General features: G+C 52.7%; 1 protein-coding gene across 1 annotated transcript; it reads right to left on the bottom strand.

The window, feature by feature from the left end:
• Nucleotides 1-263: 263 nt before the first annotated feature.
• POLD1 (DNA polymerase delta 1, catalytic subunit) lies at nt 264-27,254 on the bottom strand. The gene is made up of 27 exons (XM_064294065.1): nt 27,143-27,254; nt 15,451-15,650; nt 14,958-15,071; nt 13,753-13,905; nt 13,536-13,661; nt 13,292-13,460; nt 13,114-13,195; nt 12,899-13,028; nt 12,037-12,203; nt 11,646-11,750; nt 9,944-10,084; nt 9,684-9,794; nt 8,836-9,027; nt 8,634-8,722; nt 8,443-8,559; nt 8,084-8,197; nt 7,679-7,826; nt 6,595-6,690; nt 6,252-6,389; nt 4,056-4,231; nt 3,076-3,228; nt 2,834-2,936; nt 1,680-1,812; nt 1,477-1,590; nt 1,181-1,233; nt 992-1,089; nt 264-440 (listed from the first exon to the last, which is right to left on the bottom strand). Exons 2-27 carry the CDS (start codon nt 15,647-15,649, stop codon nt 335-337), a joined length of 3,327 nt encoding a protein of 1,108 aa, XP_064150135.1. The 5' UTR covers nt 15,650; nt 27,143-27,254; the 3' UTR covers nt 264-334.
• Between the last annotated feature and the right edge of the window lie 350 nt (nt 27,255-27,604).

Raw genomic sequence — 27,604 nt, 5'->3', positions numbered from 1 at the left:
GGAGATAGATGGCCCCCAGAGAGGGCAGGTGTTTGTGCTGGACACCAGGGTTCCCTGAGCAGAGCAGAGAGGAACTGGCAAAAATGTTCACTCAGGGGCGCACGGGGAGAGGGAACTGAGGTAGCCTCGGCAGCAGAGGCCACAGCCCCAGAGTTTGCACTGAAATCCAGGGGGGCCCCACTGGAGTCAAGGGGTCCTGATGAGTAGAGATAAGCCACGCCTTCCGGGCCAGGCAAGGGCTTAGGAGACTGAACTCGCCCCTCAGAGACCACAAAGACCGTAACAAAAGGACGAACTTTATTAATCCCCCTGCCCTGGTGGGAGGCCCGAGAGGTCACCAGGCCTCAGGGCCTGGGGGTCCAAAGCGCCGCAGCAGCTGCTCCTGGTCCTCCAAGTCCTTCCGCACCTTCTTGCGCATGTAGAAGATGGGGCAGTCCCGGCTGTGGGTGGGGGCAGGTCAGGGTCAGGGCCAGTGGGCCCAGGTGGCCCCAGGAGTCCCGATGAAGCCCAGCAATGGGGCAGGGGCCTTGAGCACAGGTCCCCAGGGACAGGAGCTGCTCCCAGGACTTTGGCCCCGCCTGCTGCCCCCCCACCTGACTCCTCCCGCCAACGGGCTGTTTGCTCAGCGGGCACAGGGAGACGATAACAGTGGGTACCTGCCGAGGCGCCGGCCACCAGCCGTATATCACCTGTCACCTGGCGTGGGAACCTGCCCCGCCCACGTGTTCCCTGGGGAAAGCAGCCCCGCCCCAGGGGGTGGGGGACCGTGGGGGTGGGGGTGTGTGTCCAGAAGGGCTGCCACCCCCCAGCAGATCCTGGGGGCCCAGCCCTGCCCCCAGGCACCCACACCCTCCCAGAAGACTGGACACGGGCCCACCCATCAGGCAAGAACACTGAGGCCCCACCAGGAGGGATATAGGAGAAGACCCTGGTGTCCAGGCAGCTGGGGACCACCAGCCACAGGCCCAGGAGCCTGGTGAGGGGGTGGCACCTGGTACAGATGACATCCTCGTGCAGGCTGCCCTGGCAGCGCTGGCACTGGGTCCACAGTCGTGAGAAGCGCTCCTCCAGGGCGTTTAGGTGGGACACCTGGGTGGGCAGCGGGGGTGCTGAGCAGGGTGGACCCCCACTCCCCTGCCCGGCCTCCCCGGCCCCCCTGCCAGGCCTCCCTGGCCCTCACCTCCTTCTGATAGAGCTCTGACTCCCGTGGCCGGCAGAACTTGCACACGGCTCCTGGGGGCAGGGGGGTCAGCACAGGGCTCGGCTGCCCATCCCTGCCCCTTTCCCGCCCGCCGCCCATCCGGCTCCTGAAAGTCCCCAGAGGCTCAAGAACAAGGGAGCAAGTGTGTGTGGGGAAAACTCCCCTGGGGAAGTCCCAGGGTGGGGGATGTGGACCCTCCTGGGTGGGCGCAGGCCAAGGAGAGCCCCCTACCCGCAACCCTGGAGGCAGCGCTGGCTGGTGGGGAGGGGGCTCACCCTGGTGGTTTAGCACAGTGCGGCAGCCGATGCAGCAGGTGCGGCGCTTGGCAAAGGCCAGGAGGCCGCCCACCTTGCCCGTAAGCACGGTCTTGCAGCGGGTATGCTCCCCCCCTACAGCGCAAGGGCAGGTGGTGGGCTGGGGTCCCCAACTCCTGGTGTCTCCCCACTCCCATGTCCCCCACCCACTGGCTTGCCCTTACGCAGCAGCACAGCCTCGGCGCGGCCCTCGCCCAGGATCGGCTCAAAGATACGCAGGAGGGGCTTGGCCAGCTGCTGCTCCAGGTAGTACTGCGTGTCAATGGGCAGACTGTGCTCCAGCACGAAGAGAGGGTCCTGCAAGCAGGGCTGCGGTCACCATGTGGGGGATGGGTGGTGGTCACCCACGGGGACAGGGGGCAGTGGTCATCCACGGTGGGGACAGAGGGGCCATGGTCATCCACGGTGGGGAGAGAGGGGCCATGGTCATCCACGGGATGACAACAGAGGGGCCACGGTCACATACTGGATGGCCTAGGAGAATGCAGGGGGGACTCAGTCACACAAAGTGTGGATAAGGGAATTGGGGACATAGTCACACAGAAGTGGGCAGGGCACTGAAGGGTACAGCCACACCCCAGGAGCGGGGAGGGGAAGCTGCAATCACACATTAGGCAGCTGAGTGAGGGGCACCTGGAGCCCAAGGGTCCTCCAGTCACAAACTGGTGGTGGTGGTGGGGGTGCTGCCCTTGGGTCTGGAGTGGGTCAGAGGTCATGGGGAGTCTCTGAGCCACAGACTCTGTGATTCATGCTGGGGGACACAGGTGGGGGCCCTCTCATCACCAAATAAGGGTCAGAGTTCTAGGTGGGGGGGGCAAGGGTGACGGTGGGCAGGAGCTGGAGCTGGAAGCCATGAAGTGAGGAGGCAGCACAAGAAAGGAGGTGGGTGGCTGAGGGAGGGTCATGAGGGTCAGAGATCACAGGAGCTGAGAAGCAGGTCACTGCTTGGAGGTCTGGGTAGGAGGCAGTGGAATGTGGATCTAAGGGGATCAAGGGCTGCAGCACAGGAACCAGAGAGAGACAGAAAGAGACAGAGATGGAGAGAGACAGACAGACGGGGTGGGTATGCAGGATGAGGACCTGGGGGCCCCTTTTTCTATGGGGGGAATCTGACACTGCAGAGGATGCTGGGAGCCTGGGAGCACAGTGTCACAGAGCATCCCCAGGCTGCCGGGGACCCCGGGTGTGTCTTGGGGGGCGGTTCCCAGGGTCCCGTGGGGCTGTGGAAGGAGCCGCCCTGCCCTCCCCCTGCCCCTGCAGGAAAGCAGAAGTGAGAGTGGGGGGGAACTGGGGAGGGGCCTGGCCAGGTGGGGCCGACCTCAGACTTCATGTAGGCAGCCACGCCTTTGGTGGCCCCGATGATCACGTAGGGGACACGGTCGCCCAGGCTGGGCGCACTCCCGGGGTCCCGCTTCCTCATCCTGTGGGGGGACAGGGTGGCAGGCGGGTGAGGGCAGGTGGGGTGGCCAGGCTCACAGGAAGTGGTGGCCCAGCTGGCACAAGGGAGGCTATTTCTGTCCCGCCTCCCCATGTCTCCTGGCCCGTGTCCCTCAGGCGGACCTCTCAGCCAGCTCCACGTGGGCCTGCTTGCCGGCGTAGTCGGCGGCTGCACGGGTCAGCTCCTTGGTGATGACCAGCTGCGAGATGTCAATGCGGTTGCACAGCAGGTCTGAGATGACGTCCTGTGCATGGGCCACTGCACCATCAGGGTCTCTGTAGAAGGTGGGGCCGGGGGTGTCACTGATGCCACCGAAGGCCAGGCTAGACCCCCACTGCCTGCATAAATCACCCCAGGGCCAAGGGGTGGGGCAGGTGCTGAGTGGAGGTTCAGAACAGGGTAAGGGCTGCAGGCCCCAGGGCAGCAGGATGGTGGAGGTGGGGCTGAGTCCACAGCTGCCCACTCAGACTCTTTCCACTGCTCCACCACAGGGGGAGAGTGAGCCTGACACCTGTGTCCCCAGGGAAGGGCTGAACCCTGGGTCTGAGGGAGGAGGGGCTGGGGGCCCAGACTCCTGGGTTTGAGGGAGGAGGGGCCAGGAGCCTGGGCTCCTGGGTCTGAGGCAGGAGGGAGCTAGGGGCCTGGGCTCCTGGGTCTGAAGGAGGAGGGGGCCGGGGGCCTAGACTCTTGGGTCTGAAGGAGGCGGCTGCGGCCTTGGCTCCTGGGTCTGAAGGAGGAGGGGGTGGGGACCTGGGTTCCTGGGTCTGAAGGAGGAGGGGGCTGGGGGCCTAGACTCTTGGGTCTGAAGGAGGATGGGGCTGGGGGCTTAGACTCTTGGGTCTGAGGGAGAAGGGGGCAGGGGGCCTGGGCTCCTGGGTTTGAAGGAAGAGGGGGCTGGGGGCCTGGATTCTTGGGTCTGAGGGAGGAGGGGGCTGGGGGCCTGGGCTCCCGGGTTTGAAGGAGGAAGGTGCCGGGAGCCTAGATTCTTGTGTCTGAGGGAAGAGGGGCTGGGGGCCTGGGCTCTTGGGTCTGAGGGAGAAGCGGGTGGTGGGCCTGGGCTCCTGGGTCTGATGGAGGAGGGCCTAGGTGCAGTGCCTCTCACCGGTCGATGAGCAGGCGACGCAGCGAGGCGGTGACGAGGTTGGCCACGAGGGGGCAGTTGTCCCTCCGCACGGCCTCCAGGCCCTTGCAGTCCATGCGGTCGTGGACATCAGGGCAGGAGGAGAAGAGCAGACCAGCGTAGCGCTTCTTGCTGATGAGCAGGTAGGGGAAGTAGACCTGGGGGAACCCGTTCCCAAACTTGGGATTCAGACACTTGGGGAGACGGGCCTAAACCTGAGGTAAGTACACCCTACGAGTGAGATGGGCCTAAGACCCTGGCATGTTGTCAGAACACAGCTCCTGAGCCCAGGAGCATGCTCACACCAGGGACCCAAATCTGAAACAGAGCCTGGGGTGAACCAGAGATAGCCCCAAATCTGCATGTGGGACAGACCTCTGAGGCAGACAGGGGGACAAAGTGAGGCCCCCTCAAAGAGAAAGGGACTGAAATCAGGGTGGGCCCTGACACAGGAGCTCCTCCACACCAAGGGGCCCCAAGCCCAAGAGTGGCTGTGCCCTGAGGCCTCACCCCACATTTGAATCTTGGGGGAAAGAATGTCAGTCTGAGATTGCCCAGGACCCAGGACTGATACCTGCTGGGGTCTGGGGGGCCTGGATGATGGTGCCCAAGCCAAGACATGCCCACATCACAGTCCCACTGCCCAGGGCAGCCCTCAAACTTGCAGCAGGAATTGGTAAACCCAAATGCGGGAGAGACTCCAAGCCTGTGACATGGTGTCACAAGGCAGACATCATCTTGTCTCGTAAAGCCCAAAATTCTAGACATTTCTAAAACTAAGGCCTGTGTCATGGGTTGAATCATGTCGCCTAAAAAGAAATGTTGTTTACCAATGTTCACTGCAGTACTTTTCATAATAGCAAAAAAGTACAAATAACTGAAATGTCCATCAACGAATGAATGGATAATGGAATATTACTCAGCCATAAAGAGGGATGAAGTCCCTCTGTGTGCCACAACATGGATGAAATGAGAACACTATGCTGAGAGAAATAAGTCAGACACACAAGGACAAATACTGCATGACATCACTTACAGGATATCAGCAATTATATAGAAGCCATAAGTAGTTAACGGTTACCAAAGGCAGGAGGGAGAGGAAAGTGGAGGTTTTTGCTTAGAATGGATTGAATGCATGTTAATGGAGGTGGGATCATTTGGAAAAAGATACCAAGAATGGTTGTACAACTTGAAGAATGTAATCAATGTCACTGAAGCATATATGTAGAAACTAACAAAATATTGTATGTCGGTTGTATGCATAGTGCTATAATAAAAAAGTATATATTAAACCCATAACCCATTGCTGTCAAGTCAATTCTGACTCATAGCGACCCTATATGCCAGAGTACAACTGCCCCATAGAGTTTCCAAGCCTGGTAGATTCAAACTGCTGACCTTTTGGTCTGCAGCCATAGCTCTTAACCACACACACCACCAGGGTGTGTATATATGTATATACACACATATATATACCTATACACATACATACACATACATCTACATGCATACATATATAAAGATATGTGGAAATCCTAACCCCTGTTCCTGTGAATGTAACTCTGCTTGGAAACAGGGGCTTTCTTTTGTTATATTAATGAGGGCATATGGAGTAGGGTGGGGCCTAAACCCAATCCCTTCTGAGCAGTGTAGAATATAGAGCAGAAGAGATACAGAGACACACAGACAGGAGGAAGACAGACACCATGTGAAGAAGGAGACAGATGCATCTACAACACCAAGGGAACGTCAAGGATTACCAGCAGTCACCAGAAACTAGGAGAGACATCCCCAGAAAGAATTGACACAGCTGAGACCCTGATTTGGACTTCAGCTTCCAGAACTGTGAGAAAATAAATTCCTATTCTTTGAAGCCATCGCTGTGGTTTTTGTTATAGCAGAACTAGGTAATAAGACAGCCCCAAACTAAGGAGATCTAGGTAGCAAAACACCTTGTAACTGGGGCTTATGAACCTGAAGAGTACCCCAGTTAAAGTACCCCAAAATGAAGAGACCCTGAGCAACATCAAGGTTCCCCCAGATCCTGACATGTAAGAGGGTCCCCAAACTAAAACATTCTTAAGCTTTGAAGGTGCCCTGAATATCAGAGACCCCTCAAAACTGGCAAGACCCACACATAGCCCACTCCAAGCCCTGGGTTGAGGGGTCCTCACTTACCTTCTCAAACTCAAGCCGAATGGGCGGGGGGAAGTGGCCTGACACCCAGTCGGCAGCCTCCCGCCCTAGGGCCATGGCTTCAGCCACCGAGGAGACGCCAAATCGGCACATGACGGAGTCAGTGTCACCATATACCACCTGGAAGATGGGGCACAGGGAAGGGTGAGTACCCCAGGGACGTGTACCCTTCTGCCACCACCAAGTGCTCAAGGGACCCCAAGGGCACAGTGGTAGAGCAGGTAGGTGTGACCAGGAAGCCTGGCCCCCAGCAGTCACCCACACCAGCCCAGGTGCATCTCCAGACCCATCGCAGGGTGGTGGAGCTGGTGGGGCAGCCCCTAACCTTGGCATCAGCGCTGTAACCATTCTCCACTGTGTACTTGGACTCCACCAGTTGCTTCGTTTTCTCAATCATCTGGCGCCCGAACCCAGTGACACTCTGCAGGGTGGGAAATCATGCTGAGTGAAATGCCAGTGCCTTCTGCAGTGGATGTGAGCTCAGGGCCCCATCTCAGTTTCCAAATGTGCAAAAGGGGTCTCTAGGCTGCTCTTCAAAGGTCTGTTGGGTTCCCCGGCCTAGAGCTCTGGGCACAGAGAAAGTGGCTGGGGCATGGACAAGGAATTGGTTGCATCAAAGTGTTGGAAGGATCTGAGCCAGAAAAAGCCATCAGTTCAGTGTTTCTCCAGAGGTGCTGTGACATCATGGGAGGGGGCAGCTCTCCTCACTGTAGGACCCCTGACATTCCTGCCTCCTCACTGAATGCCAGTAGCACCACACACGCCCATCCCTGGGCAACAGAAATGATCCCACACACTGTCAAATGTCCCCCAGGGGGTAATATCATGTCAACTGAAACACAATATTTCTTCCCAACTGAGAAAACTGAGTCTGGTGAGGGGGTGGGGACACCAAGGAGAGACAAATATAATTCTTTTGCTTTTTTTTGTTTGGATTTAGTCAGAAAATCTTTGTCTTTTAACTAGAACATTTAGTCCACTTATATTTAGTGTAGTAACAGACGTACTTAGGCTTAAATCTACCATCTTATTATTTGCTTTGTTATATGCCACCTGTTCTTTGTTGCTGTTGTTCTTGTTTTTTTTTTCAATCCTTTATTCTCTTCTTCTGGAATAACTCAGTACTTTAAAAAAATTATTCTATCCCCCTATCCCCGTAAGCTTCAGACATAAATACAAAAAGAGGCCAAGAGAAAGAGACAGAACAGAGAGACAGAAGGAAGGGATCAAGAGAGAAAAGACAAAAGAGGGTCTAGAAGGAGCAGCCCTTGTGAGGAAGCATGAGGGGAAGGCAAAGCCCTAGCTGGCAATACTCGTGTGTGTTGTCTCACACTGTTGTTGGGAGAATTAAGTGTACAACTCCAGTGGGAGAGGACAGTGGGAAGCTCACGCTGGGTCCCAGAGCTCACCTGTGAGATCTCCAGGCATGGCAGCTTGCCCACCTGGGCGCCAGTGAACCCATACACGGAGTTAGCGCTTATCTTTAGTGCCAGCTGCCGCCCGTCCAAGACCTGCCGGCGCAGGGGGTCCTTTTCCTTGGCTAGTTCGGCCTTTGCCCTGTTGGGGGGTGGGGGGGACGGGGAAACAAATCTCACTCAGATGGCACCCCAGAGGAGACAGAGGTCTGGGTACTGGAAAGAGGTGCCCTATACAGCACCCATGGGACCTGGGCCACTTAGAAGGGGGTGTCTTTCTCTAAGTCAAGAAAAGACACGGATGAGTTGCTGCCAGGCGGCCCTGGGGTAACCCAGAGGGGTATGGGGACTGCCAAGAAGCCTCAGCAAGTTTAAGCGGGGGCAGGGGACTCAGACCACCTTTTCCGGGCGCTGAGTAGGTTCTCCAGGATCTGCGGTAGCAGCCCCTTGCGCACCGACGTCTTCACAAACTCATCCCCTGTGGGTGTCTTGATGAATTGCTCTGAAGTCAGGCTGGGTCAAAGGTGGGTGGGGCATAACTGCCTGGCCTCTCCCTTCTTCTCCCTTCAGCCCCACCTCTGCCCTTGCCTTGGTGTGAGCGGGCTCAGGCCCTGCAAACTTCCCCACCTCGCCTGTCTCTCCCTTCCTCACTGTCTGTACCCGCCAGACTGGAAGTTCCCAGGGGGCAGGGCCCTGGCCGGCCTGTCTCTAGCCCCCAGAGGCCTCAGAAGACACGTGTGGGGTAGGGGTGTCCATACCCCAGCTTCTGGGCAGTGCCAGGCCGCAGCAGAGTGGTATAGCACAGGTTGTGAGCCATCATGATGGACGGGTACAGTGAGGAGAAGTCCAGGGTGGCGATGGGCACGTCATAGTACCTGGGGGCACGGATGCGAGAAGTCAAGCTGGGGCCCCCACCACCCCTGCCCGGCTGCAGGGTCCGGGGCCTTACCCTTTGAGTGGCTCGATGACCGTGGCCCCTGTGTAGTCTTCACCTCCCTCTGTCTTCACCACAGGCATCACCAGCCCCTGGCTCATGGCCTGGGAGGAAGAGGGGGACAAGCAGGTGGAAGGAAGCAAAAGGGGAAGGAGAATCTCATATGCCGGGGTCGTGGGGGAATTCAGTGGGTGTCGGGGGACAGGGGCCCACTGACCTGCCGAAGCAGTTGGGACACGACCTTGACCTGCTGGCCGCGGGTGAGCAGGTAGCTGAGGGGCACACCAGTGACACGTGCCATCTCCACAGAGTTGACGAGCACCATGAGCCGCTCAAGCAGCCGCAGTGGCAGGAAGGCGTCCTTGAGGCAGTACACAGCCAGGCGGCGACGCGTCTGCTCATTCCCGTTCTGGTGGTGGGGGCAGGGGGAGAGGGATTGGCTTCTGAGTGGCCAAGAGAGGGCGAGAGTCTGACTGTGTGAGTGGAGGGAGGTCAGGGGTCAGGGTCAGTGTGAAAGGACCAGTGTGGACTAGAGGTCAGCAGTGGGGGAGGAAAACAAAGTTCATAGGGCTGGAGGTCATGGGAGCAGGCAGAAAATCAAAGTCAGAAGTCAGAAGAGCAAACAAGAGGGTGAGGTGAGAGGGTAGGAGGTGGGGGTTTAAGGTGAGAGTCTAGGAGAACATGTGGGACTCTGAGGTCAGGGGAGCAGATGAACGGGTGAAGTCGGGGGTAAGGCTGGGAAAACAGGTGGGAGGTTGAAGTCAAAGGTCAGGAAGGTGGGCAGGAGTTGAGGTCAGAAGAGTAGACAAAAAGGTCATGTCAGAGGTTAGGAGCTAGGACATTAAAATAAGAGGTCGAGAAAGCAGGTGGGAATTTGAGGTCCGAGGACAGGGGTGTAGACAAAAGCATGAGGTCAGAGGTCAGGAGGCTAAGGTGAGAGATTGGGAGAACAGGTTGGCGGTTGAGGTCAAAGGTCAGGGAACTGAGTGGGTAGTTGAGGTCAGGAGGGTGGGTGTGAGGGTGAGGCTGGGGCAGGGTATGAGGTCAGAGGGTGAGGCCGGGCACCTGCAGGTCGGTGATGATGCTGTGCTGCACATCTTCCTTCTGCTCACCCAGGAAGTGGAAGCTCACGGCATTGAGCGTGTAGGAGCGCAGCTTGTACTCCCGCAGCAGCACCTGGGTGGGCGGGGGAGGCACGGTGGGCATGGGCCCGGGAGTGGCCACCTGGGCAGACAGGCAACCCCAGGAGCGAGCACCTGGGTGGGTAGGGGAAGCACGGTGGGTGCGGGGCTGGGAGTGACTTGCCTGCCCGCTGGCTGCCATACCTGCAGCATGTCCATCTGCACTCGCCCCACCATGCTGACCACTTTGCTGTCCCGTCGGCCCATCTGCTTTGACTGGAAAGACGAGTCGCGGATGGTGGAGGGGAGCCCAGAGACACGGCCCAAGAAGGGGAACCTCTGTACCTGGAGGGACAGCCCAGCGGGTATGGGTCGGCTACTTAGAAACCAACCACGACACCCCCACAACAGCACATCACCCCTGGTGGGAGCCATGGGAGGGTGGGTGGCTTTGGAGGTGAGACTCCTCCGGGGCTGTGTGGGGGATAGGCTGGGGGTGGCAGAATGGAGGCTGGGGAGGGTCCAGGGGGAGACGGTGAAGGAGGGGCCAGAGGGGTGGGCTGTGGGGCACCAAGGACCACTGGCCGCCACCAGAAGCTAGAGAGAGGCCTGGAACAGATTCTCCCTCAGAGCCTCAGAAGGGATCAACACAGCCAATACCCTGACTTCTGACTTGTAGACTGCAGAACTGTGAGACAAAAAATTCCTACTCTTTTAAGCCACCTAGTTTGTGGTGACTTGTTATAACAGCCCTAGGAAACTCGTAAGGAGCTGTCTTAGTCACCTAGTGCTGTTATAATAGAAATACTGTTTAAGTGGATAGCTTTAACTGAAGTTTATTCTCTCACAGTCTAGGAGGCTAGAAGTCCGAACTCAGTGTGCCAGCTCCAGCTTTCTCTCTGTTGGCTCTGGGGGAAAGTCTTTGTCATCAATCTTTCCTGGTGGAGGAGCTTCTCAGTGCAGGGACCCAGGGTTCAAAGGACGCGCTATTCTCCTGGCTCTTGTTTCTTGGTGGTAAGAGGTCCCCCTGTCTCTATGCTCGCTTCTCTCTTTCACATCCCAAAAGAGATTGACTTAAGACAACCTAATCTTGTATATTAAGTCCTGCCTCATTAACACAACTGTCTCTAATCTTGCCTCCTCATAGAGGCAGGATTTACAGCACATAGTAAAAATCACATCAGGTGACAAAATGGTGGACAATCACACAATACTGGGAATCGTGGCCTAGCCAAGTTTACACACGTTTTTTGGGGGACACAATTCAATCCATAACAGGAGCCCTGTGGGACAATGGTTAAGCGCCCAGCTGCTAACCAAAGGTTGGTGGTTTGAACCCACCCTGCAACTCCTCAGAAGAAAGACCTAATGATCTGTTCTCGTAAAGATTACAGCCTAGAAAACCTCATGGGGCAGTTCTACTCTAAACACACGGGGTCTCTATGAGTCAGAATCGACTTGGCGGCATCCAACAACAGGAGGCTCACACAGGGGCCATGAGAGATTTTTTTTCATTATGAAATTGGCCAGATGAACAGTAGGAAAAGAATACAACATACTCTACATACCCATACCCACATTCAACAAGTATTAAGACATTGCCATACTCCAAGGAACCCCCCCTTTTTCCTTACTGTATCTTAAAGTAAAGCCTAAAAAAGGGGTCACCGCACCCTGACATGCTACAGTCCGCACCCTAGAATACACAGGCCTTTTCTTACTCAGCCATCACACATTGCCTTGGACAAAAGCTGTGGTAACTTTTTGGACTTTGGGTAGGGCAGGGGCAGCAGTGGGGCAGAGCTGGGTTTTTGAGGATCTCTCTCGAGCTACTGGGAATAAGGACTGCAGGGGCTGGTGGCGGACAGAGCCCCGAGGAGCCCCCTTCCCAATACTTTGCCCTTACCTTGAGGGTCTGGGCCCGGGAGATGAGGTATGGAAGGTCAAAGTTCTGAATGTTATAGCCCGTGATCACATCAGGGTCCATGAGGTGGACAAAGGTGCACCAGGCCTAGGCGATGAGAGCGCATAGGGTCACCTAGGGCATGCCCCTGCGGTGGATTCCCCACTCCCAGAATGTTCTGGAAGCTGCTGAGAGGAGCCCTAGTGCCCTCCTGTCTGCAGTGGAAAGATGCGGCTGGCATTTCTGGAAATGCTAATGCGACTTAAGGGGAAAATGTTTGTCCCCTCAACCCACAGGGTTCCAGAACCACCCACATGGGTGTCAATATCCAGGGACCACCCCCAGGTTGGCTGATTGGCTGGGATGTGGGCTGGAGGGAGCAGAAGACAGTCACCTGGAGCAACTCATCCTCACGCTCGTAGCTCTGCACCTTGGCACCCAAGATGGGGGCGCAAGGCCTCAGGGTGAGTGCCAGGCGCAGGAAGGGCTCTGGTTCGCCCCAGCGCAAGCCCAGTGAGCAGATTTGGATCACGGGGTCCCGATCTGGCTCAGGGAAGATGCCTGTGGAGGGAAGGAGAGGGTGCTGCTGAGACACTGACTCCTCCCCCCACCACAACACACAGTTCGGCTGCACCCCTAAATGTGGCTGGCTGGGCCCTGGCTGCAGTAGCTCCTCCCTGCCCCCACTCTGCCTTCCCTATGTGCTCTGCTCTGATCTCCACGCAGAAGCCCGATGGGTCCCAAACACATCCCTAAACAACTATGGGGACTCCCCAAAACCCTTAGACTCTGAACAGTTCACCTCCATTTCCTCTCTGCCTTCACCTCCTGCCCTCTTGCCCTCACTCATTCTGTTTCAGCCACACGGGCCTTCTGGACATTCCTCATACACCCCAGGACAGTCCCGCCTCAGGGCCTTTGCACCTGCTGTTCCTGCCACTGGGGATGCTCTCCTTGCCCCCACCCCACTCCCACCTCTTCATATGGCTGTCTCCTTCCCTTCAGGCCTTCCCTGCCTACCTTGTCCAAAGCAGCCCTCCTACTCCCCATCACTGTCCCCCATGGGATTTCCAGGCTTAGTATAACAAACAAAGGTGACATGTCTCTGTCCTCCCCAGCAGGAGCTCAAGAAACCCAGGGACACAGGGACTCGGCTGCTTTTGTTCCCAGTACACCCCGTCCCGTGCCCAGCACAGGGTCTGGCCCATAACTGATGTCCAAGTGAGGGGCAGGGAGCAGCCCTGGGCCTCACTGACCTTTGCGGCCGGCGCACTCGATGTCGAAGCTGAGCACGCGCAGAGGTGCAATCCGCTGCCAAGGCCCCTCTGGGGGGTGACTGACCACGTCGGACCACAGCACATCTGCCTCCAGCTGACACAGTGTGGTCTGGGGGTGGGGGATGGAGCGTCAGTAGCGTGTCCCAGCTCCCCAACCCCCAGGAGCTCTGCCCACTCCCAGCCTCAAGCTGCACCTTCCCCTCGGGCCTCAGGACGTATTTTCCAGCCGGGAGTTCCAGCCAGTTGCAGCCGACAATGTCCATGTCCACCATGAACCTACAGGGGGCTGGGGGTGAGTGGGTAGGGGCCGGCAGAGGGGGTGGGGGAGACAGAGGTGGAGAAGAAAGAGGGGCATAGGAAGAGAGACTGTACCGGATCTCAAAGTCCACGTTGGCCTCATAGGGCTTAAAGCTGGGGGTGCCCAGGCCAGACACGCGGATGCCCTGCTCCAGGAGGCGGCGAGCGGGCGCCACGAGGCGGGGCAACGCCAGCGTGATGCGCAGGAACGGGGAGGGGCCGTGTCCGTGGTACCCGAACATGCCTGTGGACACATGAGGCTGGGACCTGGCCCCGTAGTCCTGAGACCCCACCCTCTGTGGCCAAAGCTGGCACCTACTCTCACGGGTACAGAGCTCCACGGCTAGCACCGTGGGCTCTGTGAGCTCCTTCCCCCCACGCTGGTCCCGGCTGATGGCTGCGCTCAGCTCCTGCTGCAGGTCGGCCAGGTGCTCGGGCCCGAAACCTGGGGGTGGGAGGGTAGGTTAGACATCCAGGGGCCTCCAGATGGCTAAGGGAAGGGATGGGGTGCCGAGAGGCCTTCCAGAGCTGCTCACCGGGGACCGCTGGAGTGTAGAAGTAGGGCACGAAGCCATGGATGTGGCAGCAGACGGAGAAGCCGGCGTCGGTGACCCCGAAGGCGCGGAGCACAGGCACAGAGCCGCGGGATGGCGGGGGCGTCCCAGGCAGAGGGAGGGGCCGGGCCGGGCCTGCAGGTCACAGGGGAAGACTGTCACATAAATGGAACCAGTGTGCTGCCTTTTGAGTCTGGCTTCTTTCTCTCAGCATGACGCCTGTCATGGGTTGAACACTGTTGGTAGATGCCACCAAGTCAGCCCCAACTCATGGCAACTCCATGCACCATGGAGCGAAATGCTGTCCAGTCCTGTGCCATCCCCACGGTCGGCTGTGGATCTGATGACGTCCCGTTGTGCTCCACAGGGTTCCCGATGGCTGATTTTTGGGAGCAGATCGTCAGGTCTTTCTTCCTAGTCTGTCTTAGTCTGGAAGCTCCCCTGAGGTCTGCTCAGCATCATAGCCACACCCAAGCCTCCAGTGACAGACAGGTGGTGGCTACGCATGAGCTGCACTGGCTGGGAACTGAACCCGGGTTTCCTGCATGGAAGGGAAGAATTCTGCCACTGAACCACCACTACCTTGATGGACTGAATGGTATCCCCCCAAAAGATATGTTGGAAACCTACCCCTGGTACCTGTGAATGTGACCTGGTATGGAAGTAGGGTTTTGGAGACGTTATCAGTTAAGTTCAGGTGACACCATAATGGAGGAGGGTGGGTCGTAATCCATTGTGAGTGGTGTCCTTATGACAGAGGACAGGAGAGACAGACGTAGAGAGAAGAACTACATGAAGAGGGAATTATGCTGCACTGCAGGCCAAGGAACACCTGGGGCTCCCAGAACCCAGAAAAGCAATCAAACCCGTTGCCCTCGAACTGATCCCAACTCATAGCCACCCTGCAGAACAGAGAAGTGCCTCATAGAGTTTCCAAAGCTACAATCTCTATGGAAACAGATTGCCACATCTTCCTCCCATGGAGTAGCTGGTAGGTTTGAACAACCAACCTTCTGGTTAGCAGGTGAGCGCTTAACCACTGCACCACCAGGGTTCTTTAACCACAGGTATGGGGGTTAGGATTTATAACATATTATTTTCAGGGGACACAATTCAATCCATAACACTACCCAAGAGACAGCAACGCCAGAGCGGCCCCTCCTCCTGCCTCTATTCCCCAAACTCACCCACATAATGGTCAATCTCCAACTGCTGAAAGATGAGGGGCTCCATCTGGGGGTCCAGGGGAGGTGGGGAAGGTCGACCCCAGCGGGGATCTAAAGTTGACGGGAAGAACTGCCCTGGGGGGGGCGGGAGATGGGGGTACGTGGAGTCACGGTCCCCCTTAGAAATGAGTTAACCCTCCCATCCCAACCATGGTCCCACAAACAGCATCCAGTTTGAAAAAGGAAAGTCAGGTGAAGATAGTCTGGGTCGGGCAGGCAAACTCAGGAGGCTGTAGGGTCAAGCATCGGGGCTCAGGACAGAAGCTGCAGGCAACAGAGGGTTGCACGCTGCCAAAGGGGTCATAAGTCAGCTTCTCTTGGGACTTAAAGTGGACCAGAGGTCAGGGATCAGGGTGGGGGTCATGGGTGACAGGTTACAGGTCAGCTTTGTGGTTGACTCCTAGCTCAGAGGCAAGATGAGAGGAGTGCAAGGGGTTCCCACTCCCGGTCTCACCATCCGCAGTCCCCTCTGGGGCCGACTGCAGCTCCTCCTCCTGCTCCTGCAGCCTGCGCTCTGCCTCCATCTCCTCCAACAGTGCCAGCTCCTCCTCAAACTGGGATGGCCGAGGCGTGTCATCCTCATCCCAGAAGCCCCCACGGGCCCGTTTCGGGGGCACCCCGGGTCCCGGAGTTGGTGGCCGCTTGCCATCCATCCTGCTGGGCAAGTTGGGCCGGGTGAGAGTTCCGACCAGAGATACATTGTGGTGCGATGGATCACTTTTACATAGCCTTTCTTGTTAAGGTCTTGCAACTTCTACCACATGACTGGGTGGGACTATGCAAATGAGGTTCTTGTGGCCCACCAAGGGGACTGGACAGCTTGCTAATAATGCAAATAAGGTACATGGCACCCTTTTGGGAGTGGGACCATGCAAACAGGGTGCATGGAATCCTAATGAGGGGTTTGGTCAGTTTTGCCATCATAGTAGACTTAAAATGAGCCATCCAGAGGTGAGACCTCACTACCACCTAGAAAGAACCAGGAGTGCAGTCCGTCCTTTGGGCCTGGGGTCCTTGTGCTGGGAACCTCCTAGACCCAGGAGACAGAAAGAGAGAAAGAATTGTAACACAAGAGACAGCACAAGATGGTGAGAAGTTGAGGCAGAGAAATGGTGGCAGCAGAACCAGGAGACTGGCGTGGTGGGCTCCCAGCCCATGGAGCGAGGAGGTTACAGTAGGGTATCTCTGGGTACTTGGTGGAGCTAGGCTTGCTGACCCACAGAGAGAGATAAGCAGGAGGCTGGTTGGCAGAGTGGGATGCCTATGGACACTTATCAGTGGAGCTAAGGAGTTTTGTCTAACACTTGCTTAAGCAGGGCAGATGCCAGGCCCGACCAAGAGGCCCAAGAGGTGGAGGACCAGGGAGAGGCCTGCCCCTGGGCATGGCCAAGAAGCTGTTCTGATGGAAGAACTGTATCCTGAGTCATTCCTGATCCTGAATTGTAACCTGTTACTTCCCTAATAAACCACATAATCATGAATAAGGTCTGTGGGTTCTTTGTGGCCATTGTAACAAATTATCAAACCCAGCAGAGAAGTAGAAAGTGCCACGGGAAGGATAACTGGTGTCAGAATTGGTAAAAAGGTTGGAGGATGGAGGTACATCTGACCTCCACCTCATAGGAATCTGCTTTGGGCTGTTGATGCTAATAATGATTCTCCACCTTGTGAAGTTAGGCCAGGAGATCTGAGGACACTGCTGCCAAGCCATTTTTACAGACTCTTTCTCCTGTCTGTTCCATGGTCTCCCATGCACCTACCATGACCAAGAGCCTTTTAAGTCTCTGAAGTGGCTGAAGATTAACACAAGTCTATAGGCTTACAGGAAACCGTGGTGGCATAGTGGTTAAGTGCTACTGCTGCTAACCAAAGGGTCAGCAGTTCGAATCCACCAGGTGCTCCTTGGAAACTCTATGGGGCAGTTCTACTCTGTCCTATAGGGTTGCTATGAGTCGGAATCAACTCGACAGCACTGGGTTTGGTTGTTTTTTTGGTTTATAGGCTTACAGGGTGCCTGGCACATTCCAGATGCTCAATAATTGTGAGCTAATGTAATTATGTCCCATTCCCCACTTCAATTTAACCCTTTCCTCATATGCTCAAGCCCCCCCCCACATCTGAATCCCCGTTTGCCTCCCCCTTGCAAGCACCCTCATCCCCACATATTCTGGCCCGCATATTCTCTACCCTCTTACCATCACAAACTTAGTGTTGTTGTTGTGTGCTGTCAGGTATATTCCAACTCCTAGCGACCCCATGTAACACAGAACTGCCCCATAAGTTTTCCTAGGCTGTAATCTTTATTGGAGCAGGTTGCCAGCTCTTTCTCCCACAGAACCACTGGGTGGGTTTGACCATCAACCTTTTGGTTAGCAGCTGAGCACTTAACCATTGCATCACCAGGACTCCCCATTGCTTAATGGGTACTGGTTTCTTTTGGGGTGGTGGAAATGTTTCGGAACTAGACATTAGTGATGGTTGCATAAGATCATGAATGTACTAAACGCCACTGGGTCATACACTTTAAAACTGTTAACGTTATACTAACCTTTCCTCCCAAAAAAAAAAGAGGATGTATCGTCTAGTGTCGTTTATACAAAACTCCAGAATAGGCAAAACCAATCTATGGGAACAGCAATCAGATTAGTGGCTGCATCTGCAGTGGGAGAGGTTGGCTGGGAAGGGGCTTAAGGGAGTTTTCAGGGGTGATAAAATGTACTGAAAATCGAACTGCACCCTCAGATCTGTGCAAGCGACTAAGACTGCATGGAAATTACACCTCAGTTAAAAGCATAACCGTTTGGTGTCCCTAATTCCACATCTAGGAATTTATGCTAGAGATAATGCCATCCTGTATGAAAAATACATCTTTACAAGGTAATTTCCGGTAGCATTGTTTAAAATCACAAAAGACTGGAAACCACCTAAATGTCCTCCCCTAGGAGACTGTTTAAATAAATTATGGTTGGTCCATTCAAAGGACTACTATGCACCTGTATAAGGGAATGAGGAAGCTTCTATGAACTGATATGGAAGGATCTCAAAGATGCATTGTGAAGGAGAGAAAGCAAGGTACAGAATGGTATATTTAAAATGGTGTTTTAAAAAAAACACAGTGTTGAAAATGTTTACCCTGATTTTAGTTATTTGGAAACAGTTGAACAAATCCAAACTGAAGGACAGCTTGCAAAATGACTGGTCTTTAAAAAAAAAAAACAGGCTACAAAGAAATTTTTCTACATTCAGGGGGACTAAGGTGACATGAAGGAACCCTGGTGATGCAGCGGTTAAGTGCTCAGCTGGTAATCTAAAGTTCAGCAGTTTGAACTCACCCAGCGGCTCTCTGGAAGAAAAGACCTGGCAATATGCTCCTGGAAAAGATCACAGCTTTGGAAACCCTATGGGGGAGTTCTACTCTGTCTTAGGGTCACTATGAGTCGGAATCAACTCAATGGCACACAACAACAAAGGAAACATGACAACTAAACGCAACGCGTGATTAAAGAACAAAAAGGAGCTCTGAAGGATGTTACAGGGACAACTGGGGAAAAGGACATAAGGAAGGACAGCCCATTAGATAATAGCACTGTCTCAGTGTTAAATGTCCTCAGTGTGATAAATTATACTCTAGTTATGTTGGTGGACATCCTTGATCTTGGGAGACACCTGCTGGAGTTCCTGGAGGTGAAGTATCATGTCTGCAATTAACTTTCAAATGTTGTTAGCTGCTGTCAAGTTGGCCCCTGTCATGGTGACCCTATGCACAATGGGATTGCACCACTCTGCTCTATAAGGTTTTCACTGGCTGATTTTCAGAAGTAGATCACCTGGCTTTTCTTCCTAGTCCATCTTAGTCTGGAAACTCCGCTGAAACCTGTTCAGCACCATAGGAACATGCAAGTCTCCACTGACAGATAGGTGGTGGCCGCACATGAGGGGCATTGGCCAGGAGTTGAATCCAAGTCTCCCATGTGCAAGAGAACACAAAAAACCAATTGACGGCGAATCAATTCTGTAATGCGATGAATCGTTTTTACACGGCCTTTCTTGCCATGGTCTTATGACTCCTACAAAACAATTGGATGGGGCTATGAAAATAAGGTGCTTGTGGCCCACCGAGGGGATTAGAGAGCTTGCTAATAATGCAAATAGGGTGCATGCAACGCTTATGGGGGTGGGACCATGCAAAAAAGGTGTATGGAACCCTAATGAGGGGATTGGTCAGTTTTGCCACCCTGCTAGGGTTAGAAGACAGCCAATTTCAGCAGAGAGGGGACCTCACTTCCACCAAGAAAGAAAAGCCAGGAGTGGAGTGCATCCTTTGGGCCTGGAATCCCTGAACTGAGAACTTCCTAGACCCAGGAGACAGACAGAGAGAGTTGTAACGCTGGAGACATCATGAGACAGAGAGAGGTAGCAGCAGAGAAATGGTGGCAGCAGAACTAGGAGACAGGCGCAAGACAGTGCAGTGGGCTTCCAAGCCCACAGAGCACGGCAGTTTATAGTGGGGTACCACTGGGCACTTGGAGGAGCGGAACTTGGTGAAGCTAAGCTCACCAATCCATGGAGTGAAAGAGTTGAGTGCCTTTGGGCCGAGGCTTGCTGGCAGAGGGGAGTGCCTCTGGGCACTTATCAGTGGAGCTTAAGAGCTTTATAATACTTGCCCAATCAGGGCAGAGGCCAGGCCAGCCCAAGAGGCCCAAGGGGCCAAGGGCCAGGGAGAAGCCTGCCTACGGGCATGACTGAGAAGCCATCCTGACCGAAGAACTATATCCTGAGTCGTTCCTGATCCTGAATTGTAACCTATTACTTCCCTAATAAACCCCATAATCGTAAGTATTGTCTGTGAGTTCTATATGGCCGTTGCAAAGGAGTAGAGAGTACCATGGGAGGGACGGGTGGCGTAGGAATTGGTGAAAGGTCTGTAGAGGGGAGGTATGTCTGAGCTCCATTCATAGGAGCCAGCCTTGGGCTGTTGCAGCTGATAATGATTCTCTCTCCTTCTCCTCTTGAAGTTAGAGTTCTGACGCTGCCGCGACGCCATGTGGACAAATTCCAACTCGTGGCAACCCTGTGTGTGTCAGAGTGGAATTGTGCTCCGTACAGTTTTCGGTGGCTGATTTCTCAGAAGTAGATTGCCAGGCCTTTCTTCCAGAGCATCTGTGGGTGGATTTGAACCTCCAGCCTTTTGGTTAGCAGTTGAGTACATTAACCATGTGCACCACCCAGGGACTTCAAAGAGAATGTGACAATCATGAATAACAAGAATTGCCTGTTCTTCTTTATTTTGTGGACTGCTGTTTTTCTGCCTCCTCCGGCTGGACTATGAGCTACGCGCAGGGAGGGATTCTGTCAGCTTTGATCCCTGAAGTATCCTGAGAGTCTACAACAGTGCCTGGCACATGGAAGACACTTAAGAGATGTTTGTTGCCCTGAGACCAGAAAAACTAGATGGTGCCCAGCTACCACTACCAGCCGTTCTAATCAAGGTCACAATAAGTGGATTCTGACAGAATGGGAGAAAAAAGGTGGAATAGAACCTCAAATTCCTAAACAAAACAAAACAAACAGACTTCCTGGACCGATTGAGACTGAAGGATTCCCAGAGACTACTGCCCTGAAATACTCTTTAAACTTTGAACTGAAACTAGCCTGACGTCACCTTTTAGCTAAATTACGGATAGGCTCACAAAGTAAAGAACATCACCCATGAGTACTGTGCTCCTTTAAAAAATCATTTATATGAGACCAAATGGTCAAAAATTACTTTAAAACAAAGATGAGAAGGTAAGGGGTCAGGGAAACTAGACTAAAGGAAACAGAACAACTAGAATGGAAATGAGAATGTCCATGCATTGTGAAGAATGTAACAAATGTCACTGGAACTTGTGTAGAAACTGTTAAGCAGGAGCCTAAACTGCTGTGTAAACTTTAACTGAAAACACGATAAAAAACCCAAAACCAAAGCCACTGCTGTTAAGTCTATTCCAACTCACACTAACCCGACGGGACAGAATAGAACTGTCCCACAGGGTTTCCAAGGCTGTAAATGTTTATGGAAGCAGACTGCCACATCTTTCTCCTACGCAGTGGCTGGTGGGTTCAAACCAATAACCTTTCAGTTACCAGCCAAGTGCCCACCCACTGTGCCAAGACTCCTTAAAAGTGCAATATTATTAAAAAAAAAAAAAAAGAAATATTTGTTGAATGAAGAGCCTCCTCCTTGGTCTCCCGCAATCTACCCTGCCCCATTTCAAATACTCTCCACAGGCAGCGAGGGATCCTGTACAAGTACGTCAGACCACCCCATCTCTCCTCTCACTGCCCCAGCTCCTATCTACCTCAGAATTGAAGCAAAGTGCTCATCGTGGCCCACAAGGCGCGCTGCACCCCCCTCCCCCGCTTCTTCTCTCTCTGCCCTCACCCCTAGCCCTCTCCCCCTAGATCACTTGGCTCCAGCAACACTGGTGTCTTCGCTGTTCCTTAAACACACCAGGCTGGCTCCTACCTCAGGACTTTTGCACAGGCTGTTCCTTATGTCTGAATACTCTTTCCCCAGAAGTCCCCATGGCTCACTCCCTCCCTTCACGTCTTTGCTCAGATGTCACCTCAGTGAGGCCTTCCATGACCACCCAGTTTAAAACTGCAGCACTGCCTAGCCCTGCCCCTACCACCCCAGCCCCACCATCCTGGTGCTCTCCAACCCCTTTCCCTGCTTTATTTTTCTTGCTAGCACTCGTATCTGTCTGATGCACTGTATCAGTGTTTCTCAAAGTGTGGTCCCCAGACGTGGGAACCTGTTGGAAATGCAAATTCTCAGCCCTGCCCCCCCAAACAAAAACCTGTTGCCATGGAGTTGGTTCTGATTCATAGCGACTCTATAGGACAGAGCAGACCTGCCCCACAGGGTTTCCCAGGAGCAGTTGGTAGATTCAAACTGTCAACCTTTTGGTTAGCAGCTGAGCTCTTAACCACTGCGCCACCAGACCTAAAGAACCAGGAACTCTGGAGGTGGGGCCTGGCAATCTCGGATTTAGTAAGCCTTCCAGGTGATTCTGACTCTGCTTAAGTCTGAGAACCACTGCTTGTGTTACCTTGTTTACTGTCTGTCCCCACTACTAGAATGGGAGCTCCGCGACAGCAGGGATTTTGACTTTTGTTTCCTGCTATATCTCATCCAAAGAGCCCCAGTGGCACAATGGTTAAGCATTTGGCTGCTAACTAAAAGAATGGCATTTCAAATCCACCCAGCAGCTCCATGGGAGAAGGACCTGGTGATCTGCTTCCGTAAAGATTACAGCCTAGGAAACCCTATGGGGCAGTTCTATTCTGTCACATGGGGTTGATACAAGTCAGAAACAACTTGATGGCACCTAACAATGTATCTGGAGCCCTGGTGCTACAGTCGTTAAGAATTCAGCTGCTAACCAAAAGGTCAGCAGTTCGAATCCACCAGCTGCTCCTTGAAAACCATATGGGGCAGTTCTACTCTGTCCTGTAGGGTTGCTCTGAGTCAGAATCGACTCGATGGCAATGAATCAGGTTAACAATATATCTCATCCACCTAAATGTATCTTGTGCCTGGGACAGAGTAGGTGCTCAATAAACATTTGCTTAAATGACAAATGAAGGAGCTCACAGAATCCTCCCAAAACCCTCTGAGGTCGGTGCTGCTATCACCACCCTTTACCATGGCTGGAACTGAGGTCTAGAGAGGTAAAGCAACCTGCTGATGGTTACACAGCCAGCCAGGGGGGCCAGAGCCAGGGCTCAAACCCAGGCAGCCTGGCTCCAGAGCCCTAGTGTTAACCACCACTCCATTCTACTCTCCTCTCTGAGTGCCAGGAGAGAGACAGAGAAAGACAGGCAAGAGCAAGAACTGCCCTTCAGACTCATAGCCCAGTGGGGAAGACAGCCTTTGAAGATGACAGATTTGTCTGCTTGTTTACCACTGTATCCCCCGGCCATACTGAGTGTTTGTGGGATGAAATCCTTCTCCCTGTCCACCATCTAACTGCTGTGCATCCCTGGGGACAGCTTTAGCTCCACCCCCCCATGCTGACAGGTGCCTCTCAGGGCTCCCACACCTACTTGCCTTATTGCACGTGCACACCCTAGACTGGGGTCTCATTCAAGCCAGAGTCCCTAGGATTGCCCAGCACAGTGCCTGGAACACAGGTCAGTTCAAATCATGTGAGTTTTGAGTTCCCTCAAGTGTCACCAGAGTTCCTGGGTGGCCCAAACGGTTAATAGTCTGGCTGGAACAGAAATGCTGGAGGTTTGATTCCATCCACAGGCATCCTGGAAGAAAGGTCTAGCTAGTATTTTTGAAAAATCAGCCATTGAAAACCCTATAGATATCCCTGATACCAAAACCAGGTAAAGATACCACAAGAAAAGAAAATTATAGACCTATATCCCTCATGAATGTAGATACAAAAATCCTCAACAAAATTCTAGCCAATATAATTCAACAACATATCAAAAAAATAATTCACCATGACCAAGTGGGATTCATACGAGGTATGCAGGGATGGTTCAACATTAGAAAAACAATTAATGTAATCCACCACATGAATAAAACAAAAGACAAGAATCACGTGATTTTATCAATTGATGCAGAAAAGGCATTTCACAAAGTTCAATGCTCATTCATGATAAAAACTCTCAGCAAAATAGGAATAGAAGGAAAATTCCTCAACATAATCAAGGGCATTTATACAAAGCCAACAGCCAACATCACCCTAAATGGAGAGAGCCTGAAAACATTCCCATCGAGATCAGGAACCAGACGAGGATGCCCTTTATCACACTCTTATTCAACATTGTGCTGGAAGTCCTAGCCAGAGCAATTAGGCTAGATAAAGAAATAAAGGGCATCCACATTGGCAAGGAAGAAGTCAAAGTATCTCTATTTGCAGATGACACGATCTTATACACAGGAAACCCTGAAGAATACTCCAGAAAACTACTGAAACTAATAGAAGAGTTCACCAGAGTATCGGGATACAAGATAAACATATAAAACTCAGTTGGATTCTTCTACAACAACAAAAAGAACATTGAGGAAATCACCAAATCAATGCCATTTACAGTAGCCCCCAAGAAGATAAAATGCTTAGGAATAAATCTTACCAGAGATGTAAAAGACTTATACAAAGAAAATTACAGTACGCTTCTGCAAGAAACCAAAAGAGACTTACATAAGTAGAAGAACATACCTTGCTCGCGGATAGGAAGACTTAACATTATAAAAATGTCTATTCTACCCAAAGCGATCCATACATTTAATTCCGATCCAAATCCCAATTCCGATCCAAATCCCAACAACATTCTTTAATGAGATGGAGAAACAAATGACCAACTTCATATGGAAGGGAAAGAGGCCCCGGATAAAATAAGGCATTACAGAAAAAGAAGAACAAAGTGGGAGGCCTTATTTTACCTGATTTTAGAACCTATTATACCGCCACAGTAGTCAAAACAGCCTGGTGCTGGTACAACAACAGATACATGGACCAATGGAACAGAATTGAGAATCCAGACATAAATCCATCCACATATGAGCAGTTGATATTTGACAAAGGCCCCAAAACAGTTAAATGGGGAAAAGACAGTCTTTTTAGCAAATGGTGCTGGCATAACTGGATATCCATCTGCAAAAAAATGAAACAAGACCCATATCTCACTCCATGCACAAAAACTAACTCAAAATGGATCAAAGACCTAAATATAAAATCTAAAACAAAAAAGATCATGGAAGAAAAAATAAGGACAACATTAGGAGCCCTAATACATGGCATAAACAGTATACAAAACATTATTAAGAATCTAGAAGAAAAACTAGATAACTGGGAGCTCCTAAAAATCAAACACCTATGCTCATCCAAAGACTTTACCAAAAGAGTAAAAAGACTACCTACAGACTGGGAAAAAGTTTTTAGCTATGACATTTCTGATCAGCACCTGATCTCTAAAATCTACATGATACTAGAAAAACTCAACTGCAAAAAGACAAATAACCCAATTAAAAAATGGGCAAAAGATATGAATAGACACTTCGCTAAAGAAGACATTCAGGTAACTAACAGATATATGAGGCAATGTTCATGATCATTAGCCATTAGAGAAATGCAGATCAAAACTACAATGAGATTTCATCTCACTCCAACAAGGCTGGCATTAATCCAAAAAACAAAATAATAAATGTTGGAGAGGCTGTGGAGAGAATGGAACACTTATACACTGCTGGTGGGAATGTAAAATGGTACAACCACTTTGGAAATCGATTTGGCGCTTCCTTAAAAAGCTAGAAATAGAACTACCATACAATCCAGCAATCCCACTCCTTGGAATATATCCTAGAGAAATAAGAGCCTTTACACAAACAGATATATGCACACCCATGTTTATTGCAGCACTGTTTACAATACAGTAAAAAGATGGAAGCAACCAAAATGCCCATCAACAGATGAATGGATAAATAAATTATGGTATATTCACACAATGGAATACTACACATCGATAAAGAACAGTGAGGAATCTGTGAAACATTTCATAACAGGCAGGAACCTGGAAGGCATTATGCTGAGTGAAATTAGTCAGTTGCAAAAGGACAAATACTGTATAAGACCACAATTATAAGAACTTCAGAAATAGTTTAAACTGAGAAGAAAACATTCTTTTGTGGTTACGAGGAGGGGAGGAAGGAAGGGTGGGAGAGGGGCATTCAGTAACTAGATAGATAAGAACTACTTTAGGTGAAGGGAAAGACAGCACACAATACAGGGGAGGTTAGCACAATTGGACTAAACCAAAAGCAAAGCAGTTTCCTGAATAAACTGAATGCTTCCAAGGCCAGTGCAGCAGGGGCAGGTGTCTGGGGACCATGGTTTCAGGGGACTTCTTAGTCAACTGGCATAATAGAATGTTTTAAGAAAACATTCTGCATCCCACTTTGAAGAGTGGCATCTGGGGTCTTAAATGGTAGCAAGCAGCCATCTAAGATGCATCTATTGGTCTCAACCCACCTGGATCAAAGGAGAATGAAGAACACCAAGGACACAAGGCGATTACGAGCTCAAGAGACAGAAAGGGCCACATGAACCAGAGACTACATCATCCTGAGACCAGAAGAACTAGATGGTGCCCGGCTACAACCGATGACTGCCCTGATAGGGAACACAACAGAGAACCCCTGAGGGAGCAGGAGAGCAGTGGGATGCAGACCCCAAATTCTTGTAAAAAGATCAGACTTAATGGTCTGAGAGAGACTAGAAGGACCCTGGTGGTCATGGCCCCCAGACCTTCTGTTGGCCCAGGATAGGAACCATTCCCAAAGTCAACTCTTCAGGCATGGATTAGACTGGACAATGGGTTGGAGAGGGATGCTGGTGAGGAGTGAGCTTCTTGGATCAGGTGGACACTTGAGACTACGTTGGCATCTCCTGCCTGGAGGGGAGATGCAAGGGTGGAGGGGGTTAGAAGCTGGCGAAAGGGACACAAAAACAGAGAGTGGAGGGAGAGAGCGGGCTGTCTCATTAGGGGGAGAGTAATTGGGAGTGTGTAGCAAGGTGTATATGGGCTTTTGTGAGAGACTGACTTGATTTGTAAACTTCCCCTTAAAGCACAATAAAAATTACATTAAAAAAAAAAAACCCTATAGAGCACAGTTCTACTCTGGCACACGTGGGGTTGCCCTGAGTCTGAATCGACTCAAGGGCAAGTGGTTTCAAGTGTCATCAATTCCAGCAGGTGTTGCAAAGAGAGGATTATAAACATTTAGTTTATAAGTAAACAACAAAGAATGCCACCATGCCCCACGGACACTATCCAGTTCCCCCATCCCGTCGCTCCAAAGACCCTCCCAGCACGTCACCCCGAGGCCCGGAGCCCGGCGAACCCCGCGCATGCACCCCTAGAGCCGAGAAGCACCCCATGTCATCTTCCCGCGCTCCCCGGCGCACGCGCCAGAGGATCCCTGGCCCCTGTCCCTATGCCGCATGGCCCCGGAGCAAAGGGTCTCTCTCACGCCGCCAGTTTCCACGTGACCCCTCACAACCCTCTCTCTTGCCCCTGTGCCGCACTCCTCGAGCCGCTTACCCTGCCAGGCCGAAGCCCCCAACTCCCTTTCTTCCTCTACTTACCCGCTTCAAACAGCGTTTCCCGCCACAGCCGACGCCGCCGTAACCCCTGACTCCGGCGCGAGCAGGCGCACAGCGGTCGCACTCCGGGACGTGCCACGCCCCTTCTATCCATATACGGATAAGGCCACGCCCCATTCCCCAACTTGACTTCCCAGGCCTCGCCCTGTTCTTCCCGCAAGGGAACAGGCCACGCCCCTTCACCCAACTTGGGTTGTGGCCTCGCCCCCTACAAACAGGTCCCCGCCAAACCCCGCCTCCTCATGGCTGGTGCGGCCAAGGCCACGCCCCTCCGTGTTGCTGGTGAGTAGGCCACGCCCCGCCGCGAGTTCGCGCTTGGCACTGCCTGCGCGCGCAGCGACCCTGGCTGGCGCCGGACTCTTCCCCGCCCTCCCCCTCCTCGTCCCATCCTTGAGTGCTGCGCGCGCATCCTCCGGCTTCATGCCAGAGCGCTGAGTCTTGGTC

This window comes from Loxodonta africana, chromosome 11 (genome assembly GCF_030014295.1).
Source record: "Loxodonta africana isolate mLoxAfr1 chromosome 11, mLoxAfr1.hap2, whole genome shotgun sequence".
NCBI classification, from domain to species: Eukaryota; Metazoa; Chordata; class Mammalia; order Proboscidea; family Elephantidae; genus Loxodonta; species Loxodonta africana.
This window is presented reverse-complemented; position numbering and strand designations above follow the sequence as displayed.

Excerpts from the sequence above, each read along its gene's own strand:
- POLD1 (XM_064294065.1), bottom strand. The coding sequence starts at position 15,649 with ATGGATGGCAAGCGGCCACCAACTCCGGGACCCGGGGTGCCCCCGAAA. Across the intron at positions 15,072-15,450 it reads CCCAGAGGGGACTGCGGATG|GGCAGTTCTTCCCGTCAACT; the intron begins GTGAGACCGGGA and ends CGCCCCCCCCAG. Across the intron at positions 7,827-8,083 it reads CTACTCAGCGCCCGGAAAAG|GGCAAAGGCCGAACTAGCCA; the intron begins GTGGTCTGAGTC and ends ACCCCCCAACAG.